Here is a 20,759-nt window from a genome sequence, read left to right as displayed (position 1 = left end):
CTCAGCTGCAGCCTTTAGATGTTTGCGTGAACAAGCCGTTCAAGAATGCAGTCAAGCGGTGTTACACAGATTGGATGCGGTTAGGTGAGCCTGCGAGCGAGCGGCTAACACGGGCTTCGCCAGCCACGCTATGCAAGTGGATTGTGGACGCATGGGCCAGCATACCAGACGACCTTGTGCATCGCACATTCAAGTGCGGCATCTCGAACACGCTTGATGGCACAGAGGATGAGTACCTCTGGGAAGATACATCCGACGAAGAACTATCCGAAGAGGGCGCAGCTGAGGAAGACAGTGATTGGAGTACGGAGTGCAATTTAAATAAATGTTTTCCTCGAGTTTTCCTAACTCGTATTATACGCAGATAAAGCTCTTTTTTTCCCATTTCGCGTCCCAAAAATTTCACCTCGTACTATATGCGGGTTTGTATTATAAGCAGGTTCTTACGGTAGTCATTGCTGATTATATTTTTTTACCACTAGGCTAGCCGCCGCATTTTTTGGGTATGAGCCATTGCAACGAACCACTTAAGAGAAGCTTTAGCTCGGGCCCAACTCTGATGCCGCCTATTCAAATACATGTAAAATGCAGAAATACTTCTCTTACATAACCCCTGGCTTATTTTTAATAAAATTTGTTTTTAACAAACTTTAATGAAATTGATAATGTTAAATTCTAGTAACTGTTGCAAGTGAAATTTTCATTTCGAGCACATATCTTTAAGACCGAGCTTTTAAAAATTGGTAAGTTTGAAAAAGAAAAAATGGAAACATAAAGCTTACACATTTGTAGCTCTGCACTAAGAACAGATATCGCAGTTCTGTAAACTTAATCCATTAGAGCATCCATAGACAGATTTGAATTATTGATTTATATTTTACGTGAATCTGTTACATTGTTTGTAAGGGTTTTGCAAAAGTCCTACTCGCATATTATGGTAAAAACTCGTTAAACCGTACCCGCTTAAACAGTAGTTCCGTTTCAAAAATAGTAAAGTCAGATACCCGACTCAGCGGCCATTGAACATCATGCGTTTTGTACCCATGTAAACCGTACCCGCTTATTGCGTACATATCGGTTCACACACAAGTGTTTCCCCTTTTCGTCGCAAAACAAGCCTCAGAGATTGGAACGGCCTCCAAGCGCAAACGCTGAGGGCGCTTGGAAGGGTGAAGCCACACCAACATCATTTTGGCGCCATGCAAGAGTAGGAGCGCTGTGGCCCATGTTTTGGAGTCATGCAGGCTAGGACAAAAACCGGGTGCTCAGCATAGAAGAAAAATTGGACATTGTTCGTGCTGTCGAACGCGACACAAAGAAGTCTGTGCTGGCACGCGAGAGGGATCTACTGTTGACTACGGTGTGTGGCATTTGGAATATGAAGGAGAAGTTGGTTGTCAATGCTGCTGCGACCGTGAAAATACATCGGCTACGAGGTTCGACTCTTCGCCATCGCTACCTCTGTTATTGCCGAAGTGTTGCCTAACAAACGAGTTATGAGGACGACACGGAAAGCGACAGCACAGGCAATTCAAGCGTGACAGTGGCAGATGCTCCACGTTACGTTAGCCTCACGTGGGTGTTTGCAGAGAAGAGGGGGCTTGCGGAAAAGCTGGCTTGTAGCTTGAGCAAGTTTGAGGCCGCCGCCGTCGCTGCTAGCCCGCCGCGGCATCAAATGAAAATAATACTTTTGCCGTGTGAAGTGAATGAATACTGCATGTTCTCTATCCTTTCATCGCACTCTCTCGTAGTTCTGTTTTTCACACCCAAGTGGATAATCTCACTATTTCGGTTAAGCAGTACTACCATTTAGAACATACTTTCTTCGGAGCTCCGGCCGACTACAGTTTAACGAGGTTTCAGTGAAGTGGTCTATTTCATAGCCATATATAATGCCCAAATTTTCTCCGCTTCAGAAGTACGAATAGATAGTTTACAAAAGTGTGATGTTTCTCATTGCCAAGTTACAAGTTATGAACTTCATAGTTTCGTTTTCTGAAAATTAGCAATTTCAACAATTTTTAACAATTAAGTTAGTTAATTTGAGTTTAATGGCGCAAAAGCGACTAAGGCCATGCTGTGCCAGTCACAAACCAAGATCCGACGTTAAGGCAGCAATAGCTGCGTTGCCTTAAAGTCTATGTAAATACCCAGTTTCATCTACCAACTTGAACAAGTTAGTGAATGCCACTAGCGGCTCATCGTCCAATATTAAGGCAGAGTGTAAAGGTATGTGCAAGTGATACAAATTGTTGAAATGTTTCCGCCTGTGTGCTTCAGTGAGTGGACATGACATAATGATGTGGTTTACTGTAAGCGATTCATGGCATTTCTCGCAAGTGGGTGGGTTTTCTTTTCGAAATAGAAAATTGTGTTAGATGCGTGCGTCCAATTCGAAGTCGAAATAAAATCGCCTCATAGAACCGTTCTTGGTGACTGCATGATTTCCACTCGCCAAGCAGTGGTTTAGTCATATGTAGCTTGTTATTTATGCAAGAGTTCCATTCTTGTTGCCATATTGATGCTAGGGCCTTATGAATCACTCGGATACTGCCTCTATGTGGAAGTGTTGTGAGAGTTATGCTTCTGTGCGCTGCCATGCATGCACTTCTATCTGCTGCTTCATTCCCTGGTATCCCAACATGGCTTGGGACCCAACCGAATCGTATGGTTCCTCCATATTTCTTATTAAAGAGCATGTTTAATACCTGTGTCACACGGGCACATTTGGAAGGCCTTCCAGTCAACGGCCTTTGAAACGCCACAACTCTATCGACTCAAAGCAGTTGTCGCGCTGCTACACGGCACTTTTGAAAGGCCGTTGAGTGGTTCAGGCGTTTCTCGCAAAATTGTGTGGCGCTGCGGATCTTTATTTTCGTTTTCATATCACGAAAAGTTAAACAACATTAAAACCATTTAAAAACACTATAATTTCTTTTATGTTTGTTTTTACATTAAAAAAATTTGTTTATACATTGCCATACATATATGTTTAGTTTTTAAGTTGTTGAGTAGCAAAACTGCGGCAACGTTTGTGCCTCTCGATGCGGCTGCCGTTTTGGTGTGTGTTCGCACATGTCAAGTGGCAAAAACACTTTATTGAATAATGAATAACACTCATATATAGTATTTTTAGAGCATTTGGTTTCATTTGTTCTTTCTAACCGTGAGTACGAGCACATTGTGAACGCGCGGGCATGTTCGCGCTGTTTCCGCTTCCGTTGCTCAAAGGCCATTGAGATTTCGATAGAGTTGTAGGGTGCTCCGTTGAGTCGATAGACTATTGACTCGGCGGCCTTCGAAACCGCCCGTGTAGCAGCTCGAACTTGACCTTTGAGTCAACTGACTATCGGTTGGAAGGCCTTCCAAACGCCCGTGTGACACGGGTATAAGATATCGCCAAGCAGGTGCTCAAATGCGGAGTTTCAGTTTAGGGCTCTCAGGGCACTTAATGAATCGGTGTAAATAGCATTCTTCTGCTTGTCGGTTGTAATTTTCTTAACTGCCATTCATATTGCATAAACTTCAGCGGTAAAGACTGAAGAAAAATTATTTATCTGCATGCTAATTTTCCAATTTATCGTTATGATCCCGACACCTAGGTATTCTTGTGTTTTAGAGCCATCAGTGTAAAATTGTGTAGTATTTGTATTTTTCTTGAACAGCTCGGAACTCGTTATATGTGTTCTTGCGGAATGTCTTTTTTTCTTTGGATGTGTTAGTGTCCAGTCACGTACCTGTGTCAAATTGCACCACGGGGGGCAATCTCGGTGACCTTCCAGCAAACTGCAGGACTTCATGACGAACATCATAAGTCTGACAGTATTCTTCATGTCATAAGTGGTTGAATCATTCTTGGTTTATTTGTGTAGTGTACCCGTGATTTGCACTGTGTTAACACGCTGTAGCACATATGCGTAGTGCACTCCGATGGACGCGCCACTGGTGGCGGCCTTGCGCAAAACACGCAGGAGAGGAGCCAGGCACGCGCCGTAGTTTGTTGTGTCGTTGATAGTACTTCTCTGTCTTATTCACGTTTTCAGAGCAAAATATGCAACACCATTCGCATCTGTGAGGTGGCCAAAGCTTCAAGGAATGTCGAAGAAGAATTGTTGTAGGGTGGGGTGCTCAAATACCGGCGAAAACGTGCCAGCGATACGGTTCTAATCATTCCCTGCAAAGCCTCATCAGCAGGAGCAATGGTAGCAAAAATGGATCGTCGCTTCGGCGGGAAATTTCTTGTTCTCATCTTTTCCTTTGTCTTGTCGGTGTTTTTTTTTTTCCACTCGATCATAGTAAGACGCGTAAGCGACGAAGTTCGTCTGCAGTGCAGCATGCGCTTTAAAGGCATTTCGTTAAAGTTCGGAATGCCGTTTGCCGCTTATATTGTTTTCCGCTTCTTTACCGCGTTGCGCTAGCTAGGCAGCATGACTGCACGAGCGCATTGTGTTGTATGTTAAAGCTACTGAAGTTTGCAAGAACTGAAATTGTTGGTTTTATGTGGCCCGGTAGGTCCTCGCACCAGCTGTCGCGCAATTCATGTTTTTACATCTATTTTATGCGTGCCTTCGCACATGTTGAACTGTTGCTAGTTGCTCCATGCATAACTCTTGGTTCTTTTGAGCTGTGAGGTTTTCACCCTGCCTCGTTTGTAAAGGGTATAAATCACGCTGTGTCTTATCGGAATAATACCAAGGAAGTGCTTCTTTAACACCTTTATTCTTTTTGCCCGAGGGCATCTTAGATATTGTGTTTTTTGGGGAAATGTGTTTAGAAGATAGGTAGTTCAGGGCGAGAATTGCTAATAGTTGCTGCATATGGTATTTTTGTTCCATGTCTCGCTGAAAAGTTCGCGTCACGTTTGGAAAGTCATCACACCTCGATGCTGCCTGAGAAGACTTAACACGCCGAGTGATTTGTTTGTTTCACAACGTAGTCCCTTCTTGCATGTGAATTTTCTACTAAACTGAATTCTTTCTTATTATACTAAATGCTGCAGAGGACTAAACCCGGCCTTGCCGCCAGCGCTCATCTACTTTGACTGGCGCTGCTCTTCCTTTAAATATATCATGTAGCACCTCTCTTTAGTAATATAAAAAAAAGTACTGAAAAGTTAGTCAGACTTTAGCTTTGTACGTTTCCAAGCAGCTGCCTTGGAGAATTTAAAATTGCAAGAACTGCAGTGGGAACGGCAGTTCATCAGCGTATGCAGCAGAATTGCATCGGTGGTACAGCACTAACGCGCTTTTATTAACCCGTGCGTTCGGTGACTTCGTTGGCTAGCGTACGTGTTTCCATCGATAAATTTGCAATTACTCTTCTTGAGCCGACTTCGACTGCACTTATTCAGCGATGTGACATGTATTCATCGGCAGAAGAATCACAACAGCATATGCAGACATCGCACCGTGCGGATTTGTTTTATATAAGTCTGCACTAACGACGGCCGCTTATTATTGAGGTACAGAAGCAGCCTTACGGCAAGGGTAGAATTTAAAAAAAAAAAAAAAACGGTCGAGATATCGCATCACTCAACAAAATTTATCGGCTAGTTAACATGAGCTCTAATTCATGTAAATGGGGTTAATGGAGTTTGTCTGTGGGACACACCTGGCATGTATGTGGACCATGTTGTCCCAAACACCAGTAACATAGTGTTCATAACCGCTCCCACAGAGGTCAGTGTCTTCCCTACAGCTATCACCGCAGGAGCAGCCTGGCACCCGAACAAAGGAGAAATAGAAGCCGCGAACTTCAGCCACCCTTGCTGCAAAGGGTTGTCGTCTGGGACTGCACCCGCGCGTACTGTTGGAAGCGCCCACTAGGTGGCTATCAGTGGCGCCTCTATAGGTGGTGCATGAGGCATATATGTTGTGGAGATGACCGAATTCTCAGTACATCATCATCATCAGCCTGGTTACGCCCACTGCAGGGCAAAGGCCGCTCCCACACTTCTCCAACAACCCCGGTCATGTACTAATTGTGGTCATGTCGTCCCTGCAAACTTCTTAATCTCATCCGCCCACCTAACTTTCTGCCGCCCCCTGCTACGCTTCCCTTCCCTTGGAATCTAGTCCGTAACCCTTAATGACCATCGGTTATCTTCCCTCCTCATTACATGTCCTGCCCACGCCCATTTCTTTTTCTTGATTTCAACTAAGATGTCATTAACTCGCGTTTGTTCCCTCACCCAATCTGCCCTTTTCTTATCCCTTAACGTTACACCCATCATTCTTCTTTCCATAGCTCGTTGCGTTGTCCTCAATTTAAGTAGAACCCTTTTCGTAAGCCTCCAGGTTTCTGCCCCGTCCGTGAGTACTGGTAAGACACAGCTATTATACACTTTTCTCTTGAGGGATAATGGCAACCTGCTGTTCATGATCTGAGAATGCCTGCCAAACGCACCCCAGCCCATTCTTAATCTTCCGATTATTTCCGTCTCATGATCCGGATCTGCGGTCACTACCTGCCCTAAGTAGATATACTCCCTTAACACTTCCAGTGCCTCGCTACCTATCGTAAACTGCTGTTCTCTTCCGAGACTGTTACACATTACTTTAGTTTTCTGCAGATTAATTTTTAGACCCACTCTTCCGCATTGCCTCTCCAGGTCAGTGAGCGTGCATTGCAATTGGTCCCCTGAGTTACTAAGCAAGGCAATATCATCAGCGAATCGCAAGTTACTAAGGTATTCTCCATTAACTTTTATCCCCAATTCCTCCCAATCCAGGTCTCTGAATACCTCCTGTAAACACGCTGTGAATAGCATTGGAGAGATTGTATCTCTCTGCCTGATGCCTTTCTTTATTGGGATTTTGTTGCTTTCTTTATGGAGGACTACGATGGCTGTGGAGCCGCTATAGATATCTTTCAGTATTTTTACATACAGCTCGTCTACACCCTGATTCCGTAATGCCTCCATGACTGCTGAGGTTTGGACAGAATCAAACGCTTTCTCGTAATCAATGCAAGCTATATATAAGGGTTGGTTATATTCCGCACATTTCTCTATCACCTGATCGATAGTGTGAATATGGTCTATTGTTGAGTAGCCTTTACGGAATCCCGCCTGGTTCTTCGCTTGACAGAAGTCTAAGGTGTTCCTGATTCTATTTGCGTTTACTTTAGTAAATAGTTTGTAGGCAACTGACAGTAAGCTGATCGGTCTATAATTTTTCAAGTCTTTGGCGTCCCCTTTCTTATGGATTAGGATTATGTTAGCGTTCTTCCAAGATTCCGGTACGCTCGAGGTCACGAGGCATTGCATATACAGGGTGGCCAGTTTCTCTAGAACAATCTGTCCACCATCCTTCAACAAATCTCCCGTTACCTTATCCTCCCCAGCTGCCTTCCCCCTTTTGCATAGCTCCCAAGGCATTCTTTACTTCTTCCGGCGTTACTTCTGCGATTTCGAATTCCTCTAGACTATTCTCCCTCACATTATCGTCGTGGGTGCTACTGGTACTGTATAAATCTCTGTAGAACTCCTCAGCCACTTGAACTATCTCATCCATATTAGTAATGATATTGCCGGCCTTGTCTCTTAACGCATACATCTGATTCTTGCCAATTCCTAGTTTATTCTTCACTGCTTTTAGGCTTCCTCCGTTCCTGAGAGCATGTTCAATTCTATCCATATTATACTTCCTTATGTCAGCTGTCCTATGCTTGTTGATTAACTTCGAAAGTTCTGCCAGTTCTATTCTAGCTGTAGGGTTAGAGGCTTTCATACATTGGCGTTTCTTGATCAGATCTTTCGTCTCCTGCGATAGCTTACTGGTATCCTGTCTAACGGAGTTATTACCGACTTCTATTGCACACTCCTTAATGATGCCCACAAGATTGTCGTTCATTGCTTCAACACTAAGGTCCTCTTCCCGAGTTAAAGCCGAATACCTGTTCTCTGGCTTGCTCCGTACATAACAAAGTGTAAGTAGTGCTCTGCGGTGCTGTAGGGAGGGCTCATTGCAGTCAACGAATAAACTTTGTACAGGCGATATTCTGTAGACACCACTCGGCAGTCGTAGGCAGAGATTATGGACTGCATCAAGTCGCTTAAGGGGGGGGGGGGGGGGGCGGCCCTCGAAAACCGAAAAATTGCGAAAAAGTCGATTTTTTAAAAACAATATTTTTGGATTTTATGTGTCATAAACGACTTGTTCTGTAATTATCAGCACTTAATTCAACCGCAATGTACAAAAAAAAAAAAAAAAAAACGCTACATTCGAGGCCATAGCGGCCCACAAAACAAGCGCAAATGCCTAAATGAAGTCAAAGTTCGCGCGCACCATTCCCCGCTTCCTGGCCCATGCGGCCTGCCCGCGCCATCTTGGTGTCGTTTTGACCGTGAATTCTTTGTCTTTGTTTTGCCGCTTTGCAAAATGGCATCGTCGGCACGTTTGAGGCGCTATTGGCGTTTTCCCGCGATGCGGAGCGCCGATTGGCCGGAGCAGCGCGTTCAAATCCCCCGGGCTAAAGCGCACCTGCCATCGGCTGCTGCGATTGCGGCGGCGACTGCTCCTAACTTGCCGCGCCCGTCGCGCTCATGTCGTTGTTGCCCCCTTGCTCCGCCCGCCTCAACAGAAGTCTGCTTGCGAGCTGCGCTATCTCTTAGATTATTTTCTTAGCTTTTTTTTTTCGCTAGTTCTTTGTTGCACGCGATGCTGGCAACGAAGCCCAAGACAGTGCAGAGGTTCGATAAGCGGAAGCGCGATATGTGACTTGTACGAGCATCGAACTTCCGATCTTCCGCAGCGAGTGCCGACTGCGTAGACGCTTGCAGCAGCGGAACTGTGCTGTTGGCTGTTGCCAGTCGAGAATCCGACACATTGAGCGTGCCTGAAGCCGCAAGAAGCTCCGCAGGAGCTTTCTAATAAAAACACAGGTGTTCCAACTTTAAGAGGAAGCTTTAGCTCGGGCAGAACTGCGACGCGGCCTATTCAAATACAGGTAAAACGCAAAAACGTTTTCCTGCCATAACCACTGGACCGATTTTAATTAAATTTGCTGCATTTGAGAGAGAAACTTAAATTCTTGTGACTGCTGGAAGCGGAATTCCGATTAATGGCCTAAATATTGTTACAAGAATTTTCAAAAATTCGAAAGGTTGAAAAGAAATAGAAGCACAAAGTTTACACATTCAAAAACAGATATCGCGGTTCTGTAAACGGCATCCATTAGATCATTCAAAGCGAACAAATTCGATATGTCAATTTATATCTCACATGAATTCGTTACGTTGTGTACAAGGGTTCTCCAAAAGCTGTATTGTCATATTACAAAATTTTTTGAGATTCAAGTATCCGCTTTGTCTGCTTTAGATGTACACTATTAGATGCAATACACAGAATTGTGGTATCATTTTTCATTGTTGAGTTACAGAGTTGTAAACTTCATAGTTTTGTTTTCTGCAAATTAGCAATTTTCGCCACTTGTTAGTGAAAAATTAACGACCTAAATCAAAAATTCGAAACCAACAGTCACTAAATTTTAAGTTATTTTCAATGCAACAAACCTTATCAAGTTTGGTGCAGTGGTTGCCGAGAAAACCAAATTCTCCTTTTACATGTATTTAGATAGGAGCACCGGAGTTAAAGCTTCCTCTTAAAGGGACCCTGAAACCATTTTGACGATTTTCTACAAACGTACCGAGTCATTAGAGTAGGTCCTTCTGATAATTAATTGACGCATCTAAGTGCTCCGCGTAAAGCGCGTAATTTATTATAAGGTTTTAAAAATGTACATCGCTGCCGACCGCAGTACTGCTCGGCGGAATTTTCAGCCGCTCTTACCCATATGACGTAAATCACCCTATTAGTAGGGCGAGCTATCCGATTGGCTGCCCAGGGCGCGTCATCGACAATTTTTCCAGCTTTATGGTGAACAAATGATGTTCGTAATAGTTGGAATGTTAGTTAATTTGTTTCTATAAAAATAAAGTAACAGAAAGAGAATGCACAAGAACAATTTTTCACTATTAAGCACTTCCGGCACACAGCAAGTATTGTCTGCTTGTGTTACAACATGCTCCATCTTTGACGAGAGCTCCGCAGTCAGTGTCTGTCTGTCTTTTCGCGAGCGCTATGATTAGACTTTGTTGCGTTGTGGACTGCAAACGTAGCGATTGGCGATATGTCAAGCTGCGATGTGGTGTCCTTCCGCAAGCCAGTAAACGAGCGCACTGGCTGCAGCGCATCGGACTGCCACTATCCGATCGGCGCCAGGATTTGCGCGTTTGCGGCCATCACTTTATACCGGAAGATTACTAATGCAATAGCGTTTCGAGAGTCCGGTATTAGGGTAAATGCAAGCGCAAGGGGACGGGGCCTGGCCGTGTCCCCTGGCATGTCGCTTCACAGGATGAGCATAAGCGCAAATGTCAATGGTCTGCACGGTGCAGCCACCTGGTGGCACAGAGCTCAACCACACACAGTAGCAATAACAAAATGTATTCTTTGCTGCTGGTGTAAATTTTTCGCAGGAGTGTAATCGTTAGCACATTGTTTTTCTAAATGTTTAAAATGTTTTACACTTGGTTAGAGTAATATTAGCTTTATGTTTGGCTGGTTAAGCTCTGTGCCAACGGGTGGCTGGGCCGTGGAGACTGATCAGGCAGCTCACGTACGTCTACGCTAAGGTTTCTTCATCAGCTTTAGTTTATGCCTCCACCGTTCCGTCGAAACGACCAGCTAGCCTGTGGTTACCGGAATACCAGACATGTTCGGCGGTGCGACAGAATGCTCGCAACGCACGCTGCTTAGATAGCTCTCGCTTGGGGTCGACTGCCAAGCAGCTGGTGGAGAGTTTGGAGAGGCTTCCTTCGCACACTCGCTCCTAAAGAACCGGAAGTCAACGACACGACGTGCCATCACAACCCAGAGCCAGTGACGGCAGAGCTTAGCCCCAATCACTCGGCGGACAATTTGAGGAGAAAATGCATGACTATGGAGGAGGGTAACTTGTACAATTGTCCGTAGCTCTCTTAATGTAACATTTCACACAAATTGTGTTAGCTTTAGATGTACCCTAAGCATCTACAAAATTTGTCCGAACCGTCTCGGGGGCCCTTTAAGGCCTGTTTTCTCAGAATGGATTTTACCGCTAGTAGTGGTGCTGGGGAAGGCGATATTTCAAGAACCGCTCTTCAGATTTGTGTGCAGTTTTTTTATTCTGTTCCTGAATGACTTTGTCAGGGTGTAACAAGCTTCTTTTTTTGCAAGCTGGTGCAGTTAATTTATAATAGGCAATTAATTTTTGATGAATGTGGTCATTACTGGCTACATAAAATTCTAAGGTGTGTTAAAATTTTTTGGAGGGGAAATTAAAGAAAAGGGCCTTGTAGCCTCCTGGGATATCTATCAAGGGATCATCACAGTGAATTTCAGCTTCCTGCGATGTCCTGGGATTTCTCCAGGCTCTTCCTCATGAACATGAACCACCTAGTTAGACCTCAATAACTCTGGAACAAATAAACACATCTTCACGAAACCTTGCAGTTCCTAATTGTTTGGTGGTGTGAACGTACCCTGAAGGTTTCATCCGGATATTTTAAAAAATAAGAAAGTTTGGTCTCCAGGGTAGCCTCCGCCCTTAATGTAGGACTGCCTAGCTGCACCATAAACTACACTACCGTAGTCGAGGATGCTACGTACAAGGGACTGGTATATACGTAGTAGACATGTTCAGTCAGATCCCCAGTGCTTGTGCTATAAAACCTTGATGGTATTTAGTGCTTTATTTGCTTTAATTTTAGTTGTGTTAATGTGGGCCAGGAAGTTCAGTTTTGTGTCAAAAGTTGTGCTTAAAATTTGTAGTCTTTTTACCGGCAGCGTTGTACCATCCAATGTGAGAACTGGACTGCAGTGTAACCCTTGCTTCTGGGAAAAGAGAACTGTAACACATTTTGTGTGTTGAAAATCGGGAACGATTTTCGTCGGCCCATTGTAAGCTTATTTATCATTATTTGTAGTTGTCTTTCACAGGTGGGTAAGCTTGAGGTGCAGCAAGCCACTTGCAAATCGTCGACATATATTGAGTGCATAACAGATGATGGCATGATCTTATTAACAGAGTTCACTTTGACTACGAAGAGTGTCATGCTCAAAATGCAACCTTGTGGAACACCATTCTCTTGTGTAAATGTGTGTGAAAGTATTGTGCCATGACGTACTTGAAATGTTGTATTGACGACCTAAATAAAAAATTAGCTACAAATAGTCACTAGAATTTAGTTTTTCGTTTAAATGCAACCAACCTCATCAAATTTGCTGCAGTGTTTGCCGAGAAAAACTATTTCTTTCCCATGTATATATTTTAGATAGAAGCCCACGAGCAAAATCTTCCCCTTAAGGCTTTTGCCTTAAAAATATTTAGAAATAACACTGAAGCCTAACAAACAAAGCATGTTTCAAGAAGTGTGTAGGACTTATCACTAAGTTACTAAACCTGCTCAGAGAACTGATACTACCACCCAAAGTGTCAAAAACCAACACTACTGCATATACTATGGACAAGGCATGCCATGGATCAGTAAAAAATAAAAGTGACGTACCCATCACAGGTCTTGCAAATAACAGTGTGGTCTATTTGCAGTTTCACGGTTTTGCCATTGTAAAAATCTTCTAGAGACACCCTGCAAAAAATTTTCAGGCCTCACGTAAAGCACTTTCTCTCACATCAGTACATTTTCTTTAAAGGGAGATGCTACTCGAACAAGCTTTTTTTCAAAAATTATCGATTTTTTGTTTCCACTTGATTTATTAAGTTTAGTATCTCTACAGTTATGAAAATAAAAATTAAAGCCAAGACAGATCTGGAAATGAGAAAAAGCACAAGAAGGTTGTTAAAGGCCCAAAAGTGTGCCATCTTCTAGCGTCTTGCGGTTAACAATGCACAGCTATTCTAGCCACCATAGCACAGCCGCTTGCCATTGTGGATCGCATGAGGAGCTTGGCCAATCCTCATTCTCCCAATAACCATGGTTGCCCAGGCTGCTGCGGCACAAGAAGTTTTATTTTATTTATTTATTTATTTGGGAATACTGCAGGCCTTAGAAGGCCCAGGCAGGAGGGGAAAGGTACATACAAAAAAGAAAACACAATAGATTGACGAAGCAGTAGAAAAAGCTCCAGAAAAATGTAATAGAAAGTAGGAATGCATGATGAGTAAAGCACCTAGATAATGCATAAAGAGTGGCAAATACAAATTCAAACACTGTTTCATTGTAATAAGCACTGCAAATGTAATAGAGAAAAAGAGGAGTGTACAATTCAAAATTATTACGCGTTAATCAATATTGCACAACGATACAAATTGAAACAATATTTCGTAACAACAAGCACTAATTTTAGATAGTAATAGACGCTATTTATTCAGTGCTGACGAGTTTGCTATAAGGTAGGCTGTCCCATTCCGTTACTGTGCGAGGAAGAAAGGAATACATAAAGACATTGGTTCTACCATTATAAGGCGTTAATGAGGCAGCGTGGCAATGTCTTGTTCGGCAGGCCAGTAAGGGGTGTTATATAAGGTTCGGGAGAAAGAGAGTTTATTGTTACTCTTTAAGAAGAGAAATTTAAGCCTGTGAATTTTTCTTCTTAGTTGCAAAGACTGAATATTGTGTTCAGCCATTAACTGAACTGGAGAATCATTTGAGCGATATTTAGAGAAGATGAACCTTACTGCTTTACGTTGTATCATTTCTAGCGCATCGATCTTAGCTTTAGTATAGGGATCCCATGCAATAGCTGCATACTCGAGTTTAGGACGGACAAGTGAGGTGTAGGCAATAAGACGGGTTTCAGAAGGAGCGTGTCTTAATTTATGCCTGAGGTAGCAAAGCTTTTTAAAAGCTGAGCCGCAGAGATGAGAGATGTGCAAGTTCGAACTAAGGTTACTGGCTATTGTAAATAAAAGGAAGCATGTGTCTGCCACATTTTTCAAGTGCTGCGGCTTTCAATATTTAACTTGAAAATTTTTTTTTTCTCAAAACGCAATTCGCGGCAACTTTCCGGGTTTCCCCATTTTGTTTTTGGTACTTCTAGGCCGCTACCTTGTGCCCGTACGAAAAGCCGACGTTCGGTATCACCCCACGCGATTGTCCAGGCTGCGCCGATCGCCGATATCGCGGCCTAGGCCAATCTAGTCCAATCGCGTGAGGCGAAATCGAACGTCTGCTTTTCGAACATGTACGTAAAGATAGCGGCTCTGGTGCTCCGACCTGCAAAAAATTTTGCCCATGTTTCCTCTAAGGTGTGAGAAGTGCCGTTATCTCATTTAACCCTCAATATTATTTATATGTGTTAAAAAAATTCCAAGTAAACGCTTACTGGGGTTTGGGTATTGTGGACTTCCCAGGTTCGAATTTTTCATGTATTAAATATTTTATAGGCACTTCCAATTTAGTTTCTCACACTCTACAGTTCAATTGGAGGAATATGAACGATCAGTGGTCCATGGAAGTTTAATGATGGAAAAATGGGGGAGCAAGAGGCCTGCGTTTTACACTTTGTCATGGGGCAGAACAAAAAGCGTGCAACTTGCAAGAAGACTAATTATATATTTCAAATCAGCATAAAAAAACTATTTATAAATAGCCAAAGTTTCATTGCACTAGGATAAATATATCAAAAACTTGTCTGAGCAGCATCTCCCCTAACCTATCACGAGGATTTAGTAGAAGAAATACTGCACAGTAAACAACTGCTTAATGCATTCTTATTAAATTTCGACAAATATCTGATGCATACGAACACACAATAGAATATTATGCTATTCGGCATTTGCTTTAATTTTAGCATTCGGAATGAACAAATATAAATTTGAACATGTACAGTCAACAGCTTGAGTTTGAATGTGCAAGTCACATTTCCATTGACAATCCATAGCCAGGTCAATTTAAATATGAAGAATTTGTTTACAGCATAGTTTACAGCAGCCAATCAATTTTTCGGATTCAAACATCCCTGCAGCACCGCCACCTACTTTAGCGAATATTAACCTCTGCCATGCCACACTAATACATCAAATCCTAACATAACATAGGCACATTTTTAAACAGTGGAATCCTTTATGAAAAACAATGCAGGCAATAATTTAAGTGCTTATTAATACAAATCTGAACCATTGATTACAAAAGTGAAGTTTAACAACAGTATAACAAAATTAATAAAGGGAACATGTGACATCCACCCAAACATAGCTAAGTGCTGCAAAGGAAACCCATGCGGGTCCCTTGAAACAAAAGCTTCGCAGTTGAAGAAAAATTCGTCCTGGTCCGGGACTGACTGGCACTGACTATTGCATGTACATTCCTGCTAATGCATACTGAACCATACCTAGCACATGTGACGACGGCAAGGTATGTGTGTATGATGCACAGTTCTGTATGTATCCTAACCACTGTGAAGGCAGTCTGAAGCCTCACAGTGCACAAGTTTGCAGAAGGGTTCTCCTTATGGACCTGCCATATGTTTAAATAAATGTTCATGCATAAATGTTCAAGTGCTTTTTTTGTTTCTTTGAAATTAATGAATTAGTGACGTTCTGCTGCACTGAATACCAGTGAGGTTCTCAGTATAACAATGGTCCTGTGTGATGCGGCGATCTTTTGTTTAATGCCTCCAAACATTTTGCTTTAGGTTTTCTCCAAAAATACAGAAGTGCTAAACGAACTTTAGAGCTGTTGGGTTATCGTAAGGCCTATCTGCGCAACAGACGAAAGGACCGTGCATCACGTGACTCAATCACCACTTCGCGTGTAGCCGGCGCCGACGGTTAAGAGCAGGCACCCTCTGCGCCGTTTCATTGTGAGGTTCGGCGTGATTTGCAACCTGCCAAAGAATCTGGAGAGTCACGGCAAGTTCCCGCCCCACTCCTCCCCTCCCTCCCCGTTCATCCGCCGTCTCTCGTTTACGTTTGCGAGGCAATTGGTCGGCTTTCCTAGCGTCGCGCAGCTGCTGCGAATAGAGCTGCGTCGATTCAGCACCAAACCGCAACTTTAGTCGCCAACGCCTGATGAAGCAGCGCCGATTAGGCCTATGCCATGCGGCCGTGACGAAAACTTGCCGCTGGTGGTAACGGGCCGCAAGCCATTGCGGAATGCTTGCCGATAGCATTCGTACGGGTGGCTCACCAGTGATCCCGAGATTACGCGTGCGGAGGTTTGATAAACGGCTGGAAAGCGACGTGAAGTTCGTCGCCGCATATCCAACACGACCTGCGTGCTTATCGGCGGCTAATCGGATATATCTTCGCACTTCACTACATATGCGCTGCTTTTGTTGCTGTTCCTTCTGTCCTCATCTCGTTATCATTCCGATCGGTCCTGTCGACCTGGCGGAACCTTGTACCGACAGAGGCGGACGCGGCCGACGTCGGGGAGCGCTCGCACTGACGAAATTCGCTACCGCGTCAGCCGGGGCGGCCCGTCCGCGGCGCGCTCGGCACTCCTTTTGTGCCGCAAACGAAGTGAACCGCCCGCTTGGGCAGCATCGGACACGAGGGGCTGTGCGGCGCACGCGGCACCTGCGTGGGTCTCCCCGCACCGATTACATAGAATATTTGAGAAATCGAACAGTAGATATCCCATTCGAGAATCGAATAATTTTAACGTTCACTATTAGATTCGATTTGGGGATATTCGATTATTCGCAGGCCCTTAATTTTTTGTCAGCAGGCAGCCCCTCAACTAACTTTACCTAGACAGGCTCCTGAATCACAGTGCACACAGGCCACCGGTGCACACCCATCGCAGTCGTGGCTCTCCAATAAATTTCCTTTCACTGGCCGTTTTTGGTTAAAAGAGCATTCAGGAAAAAAAAACTGCGTATTTCTTTCTTTTTTTTGCACTTGGTTAAATTACAGATACTGAATCGTAGATCAATGGTTATAACACGAGTCACAGACTTGTTCATCAGGAAATTATGCTAAACAGCTGGACCGCTACACAACAAAGATTCAGGTTTCATTAAACATGTCGGGAGACTTACTTCAGAGGGTGGATTGTGTCTTCACCCCGTTGGCGCCGCCTCCGAGCTGACCCATCCATGCCAAACATGCCTCCAAAAGGGCTCCCACCAAAGATGTGCGAGAAGATGTCCTCTGATGCAAAAGGACCTACACCAGAGGCAAACAACATTAATGTGCTTCACTTGTACTTTCACAAAAAAAAAAAAAAAAAAAAAACATGAAGAGAGCAATAATGCATGTTTCCTGCTAATGTCCAAAAGATTTTAGCTCACGCACTGGAGTGTGGCCATGGAATCCGCGAGGAGCTGGAGACAAAATTTCTCTAAAGTGAACACAGGTTCTGGTTTCCCGAGGAACATCCACCAATTTCATCAACTCTCACACCTGTTGATTAAGGATGCGATGACTAATGCTTTGCGGTGAATCGGGTTACTTGAATCTGAACATAAAGTGTGCCGTTAGGAAGGGGGGGTTCCAATAGACAGAAAGGCACAGTGCAGAGTATTGGTATTATTGGAACATTTAGGAAACATTCCATTTTCAACAAAGGGGGAAAGGCGACCAAAGCAAAGCCCACAGAAGTGGCTGTAGCTTGAGTTGTGGCATATTCAAGGCAATTGCCAGGATGATAAAACCTGTCATTGAGAGCTCTGCCAACCGCTCACATGCAGAGTACTCGCAAGGACACCGCTTTCAAAAAGCAGCACCAGGATAACAAAGTCGCATCAATAAAATACTACGCAATTATGCTTCAAATCATTGGTACTCATCTTATTGTTCTATCAAGAACATTATATAATATCCAGTTGTTGCTGACATTGCTGGTTATTATAATATTTTGAATTACTGTACTTAAAGCGCCCCTCACCTGGTCTCGCAATTTTGAGCTGACAAGCGCAGTGCATAATATGCGGGCTAACGATCGTGTCGACTAAGTATTACATCTCTATGCGCCACAGAGCAAACTTCAATTTCAAAATAAATGTCATTTAGCCTTCTCCTCATGGGCGCCATGCTCCCAGTGGAGAGTCCACATCAATAGCGCAAGTGCGCCTACGTACATGGCAGTGCTGCGACGTCGCTCACAGTGATACATTACTTCAAGAATTACTCACGGTAACATCAGTTATTTGTTTAATCTGCTGCTTCAATAGATGAAATAAGTTTACAGAAATAATAAAACATACAACCCAAATGTCTGCCTGTCTTTATTTTACTCTGTACCATAGCAAGAGAGATGTACTTCCATTTCGTCTGCTTGTTTTCACGTCATGCAGTCACAAGCGCAGAGAGCGAAACTATGTCATTTTCTACTGTGTTTCAGTGCACGATCATGCTGTGATCCCCATGCGCCTGCCTCAGTGTTCATGTAGCACTGACTTACACCGCTAGTCAGAGGTGCTCGTACACAGCGCGCAAAATCATGCGCTCCGCAAAACGAGAGAAACACCAACAGCTCATGCACGAGACCACTGGCAGAAGTTCGCCGCGCAACAAGAAAACGAGGAGAGATCTTAAAAAAGGAGGCGGGGCCCATAACATATGTGTCATGCGATCCTCCAGCTTTGGTATGGGAGAATGCCGGGAAGGAAACTTGCTTGCAGAGCGAGGCTAGACAAGGGCAAGTGCTGTGAGCGCCTGTGCTGGTGGCGACACTCGCCTTCTGAAATCACGGGTTCGCAGCAGTAAAGTATTTCTATCTCCACAATCATTTTTGCGATGAAAGTATATGACTTAACGTTACATTGAATTACAGGTGTTACTGACACACACGTATGCCTTTCTTTCGCATATGACTCATCTTCTTCTCGCGTGAACTCCTATTATTACCTGCCATGCGTGAAACAGAATATAGCATAATTTTGAAAAAACAACTTTAATCAATATTAGCCACTTTGCATGCATATTGCCACTTGATGCATGTCAAGCGTAGCACTATGTCACTTGCATTGATGAATGCTGTAAAAGGGAGGTGGTCTCCCTTAGCTCATGCAGCAACAAATGAGTGTGAAACAATTGCTGTTGCACACCCATCGGATGCACATCACATACACCAAACAAATTTCAAACATCTACACCAGGAACATACAATTCAGACAGGAAATAAAAACGACCACTGTAACAGCTATAGTTTCTAGAGTGGCTACAGATGAATCAAAGTAGGTGTATTAATCTCAACGGCTCTCACAGCCTCAGGCATGCAAATGAGTGCTTATAGAAGCTTAGGAACAAAAAAAAAAAAAAGGAGAGAGGGGTGAGGGCTACATTAGTAAAGGTAAGCAACCATGTGGCTTCTTGCATGCAGGCGCTTTCGCTGATCGCTTTACAATTCATGAAAAGTTTACTATGTTAGCAATACCTGTTATGAAAAACAATATTTTCATGCTTACTTTCGTGGACGCCCTCCTTGAGTCCATTGATACCATAGGTGTTGTAAATTTCTCGCTTCTTTGGGTCCGTCAGAACTTCGTAGGCGAAGGAGATCTCCTTGAACTATAAATATAAAGAACAAGTTCAGTGGAGATATCCTCCTGGCGATAGTCACTCGCCGTTGGCAGCCGTGGCACAGACGCGCGATGCAAGATTGGTTCTTAAAACATGTAAAACAGACAGCAGATATTTTTTTTTGCAATTATAACTAAATTGTTCAAGGCGAACCGAACCTCCACTTAATCTTTTTGAAATCCCATTCCCGTAAGACATCGTACACAAATCGTCTCCAATACCTTTTCTCCTTCCTGTGGATTCTTGTCCGGATGGTACTCTTTCGCCAATCTTCTGTATGCCTGCAAAGTGTGACGACCAACGCCAAATAGTAGAGCAGACTGGCGAAAAGGCGACCTACTGAAGCGACTAAAGCACTGCGAATGCTATAATGCCGCATCACTAAATCGAAGCTATCCGTTCACTACGATTGCAAGATAATGCGCAAAACCTCGAAAAAAAGAAGTACTACGTCGGTCGAAGCATTCAACCAATTGAAATGCGCACATCACGCTTCGCTGGACATCAATGCCGATGCAAACTTTAACAAAGCGTCGCAGACAACATATATCATTCCAAGGAATAGATAGGCTTATTCACGAGTAGGGCTAAGTTTCTGGACGCCGCTTCCCCTATCATGAACACAGCAGCACAAATATCCAGTTGGCTTAACGCTGCAGCAGGAGTACAGACACCTACCTTCTTGATCTCATATTCAGTGGCGTTTCTTGAAACACCTAATACATCGTACAACTTCCCGTCAGACATCTTTACAAAGAATGAAAGACCTCAGCTTCTGTGCCTCGGCCTGTCTCGGCCACTCGATTGACGTCATGGAAGGGGTATTGACTACAGCAGCGCCGTCGGACTCCTTACATATAGATGGCGTCCACATCGCTCCACCCATAGAGTTTCTATGGCTCCACCAACGAAGGCATTCATATTTATGTATGGACTTTATCAATATAAACAAAGGACATCACAAAAATAATGTTTTATCCTACTGCTAATAGGTAATGTCCAAATTCACGCGTCCGTACGCGTCATAAGGTGGCGCTCCCTAGATTTAAAATGTCAATCTTAAAGGCAATGTTTTTACTAGTTGAATGCGGCGGAAGTAACTTGGAGTCGAATAGACATCACAGATGCTGGGTTTTTGACGCTTTGGATATCACCTATGGTCAAGAAAGTGCCTCCTCTACATAGAGGCGGCACTGGTTAAGACCGATGACATCATTGCTTCCAGTTATATAAGTATGAAAATAAAAAGGATGGATGGATGGATGGATGGATGTTATGAGCGTCCC

At 43.7% G+C, this 20,759-nt stretch overlaps 1 protein-coding gene across 1 annotated transcript in view; it reads right to left on the bottom strand.

The window, feature by feature from the left end:
- The window catches only part of LOC126544305 (dnaJ homolog subfamily A member 2-like), a 39,300-nt gene extending 19,010 nt beyond the window's left edge, over positions 1 to 20,290 (bottom strand). The window contains exons 1-5 of the mRNA XM_050191565.3: positions 20,152 to 20,290; positions 19,695 to 19,754; positions 19,359 to 19,461; positions 16,989 to 17,115; positions 12,551 to 12,631 (exon numbers count right to left, since the gene is read on the bottom strand). Of these exons, the coding sequence (XP_050047522.1) occupies positions 12,551 to 12,631; positions 16,989 to 17,115; positions 19,359 to 19,461; positions 19,695 to 19,754; positions 20,152 to 20,220 (440 nt within the window). The 5' untranslated portion in view covers positions 20,221 to 20,290. The remainder of the gene's footprint in view (positions 1 to 12,550; positions 12,632 to 16,988; positions 17,116 to 19,358; positions 19,462 to 19,694; positions 19,755 to 20,151) is intronic.
- Positions 20,291 to 20,759: the final 469 nt, after the last annotated feature.

This window comes from Dermacentor andersoni, chromosome 1, assembly GCF_023375885.2.
Source record: "Dermacentor andersoni chromosome 1, qqDerAnde1_hic_scaffold, whole genome shotgun sequence".
Taxonomy (NCBI): Eukaryota; Metazoa; Arthropoda; class Arachnida; order Ixodida; family Ixodidae; genus Dermacentor; species Dermacentor andersoni.
This window is presented reverse-complemented; position numbering and strand designations above follow the sequence as displayed.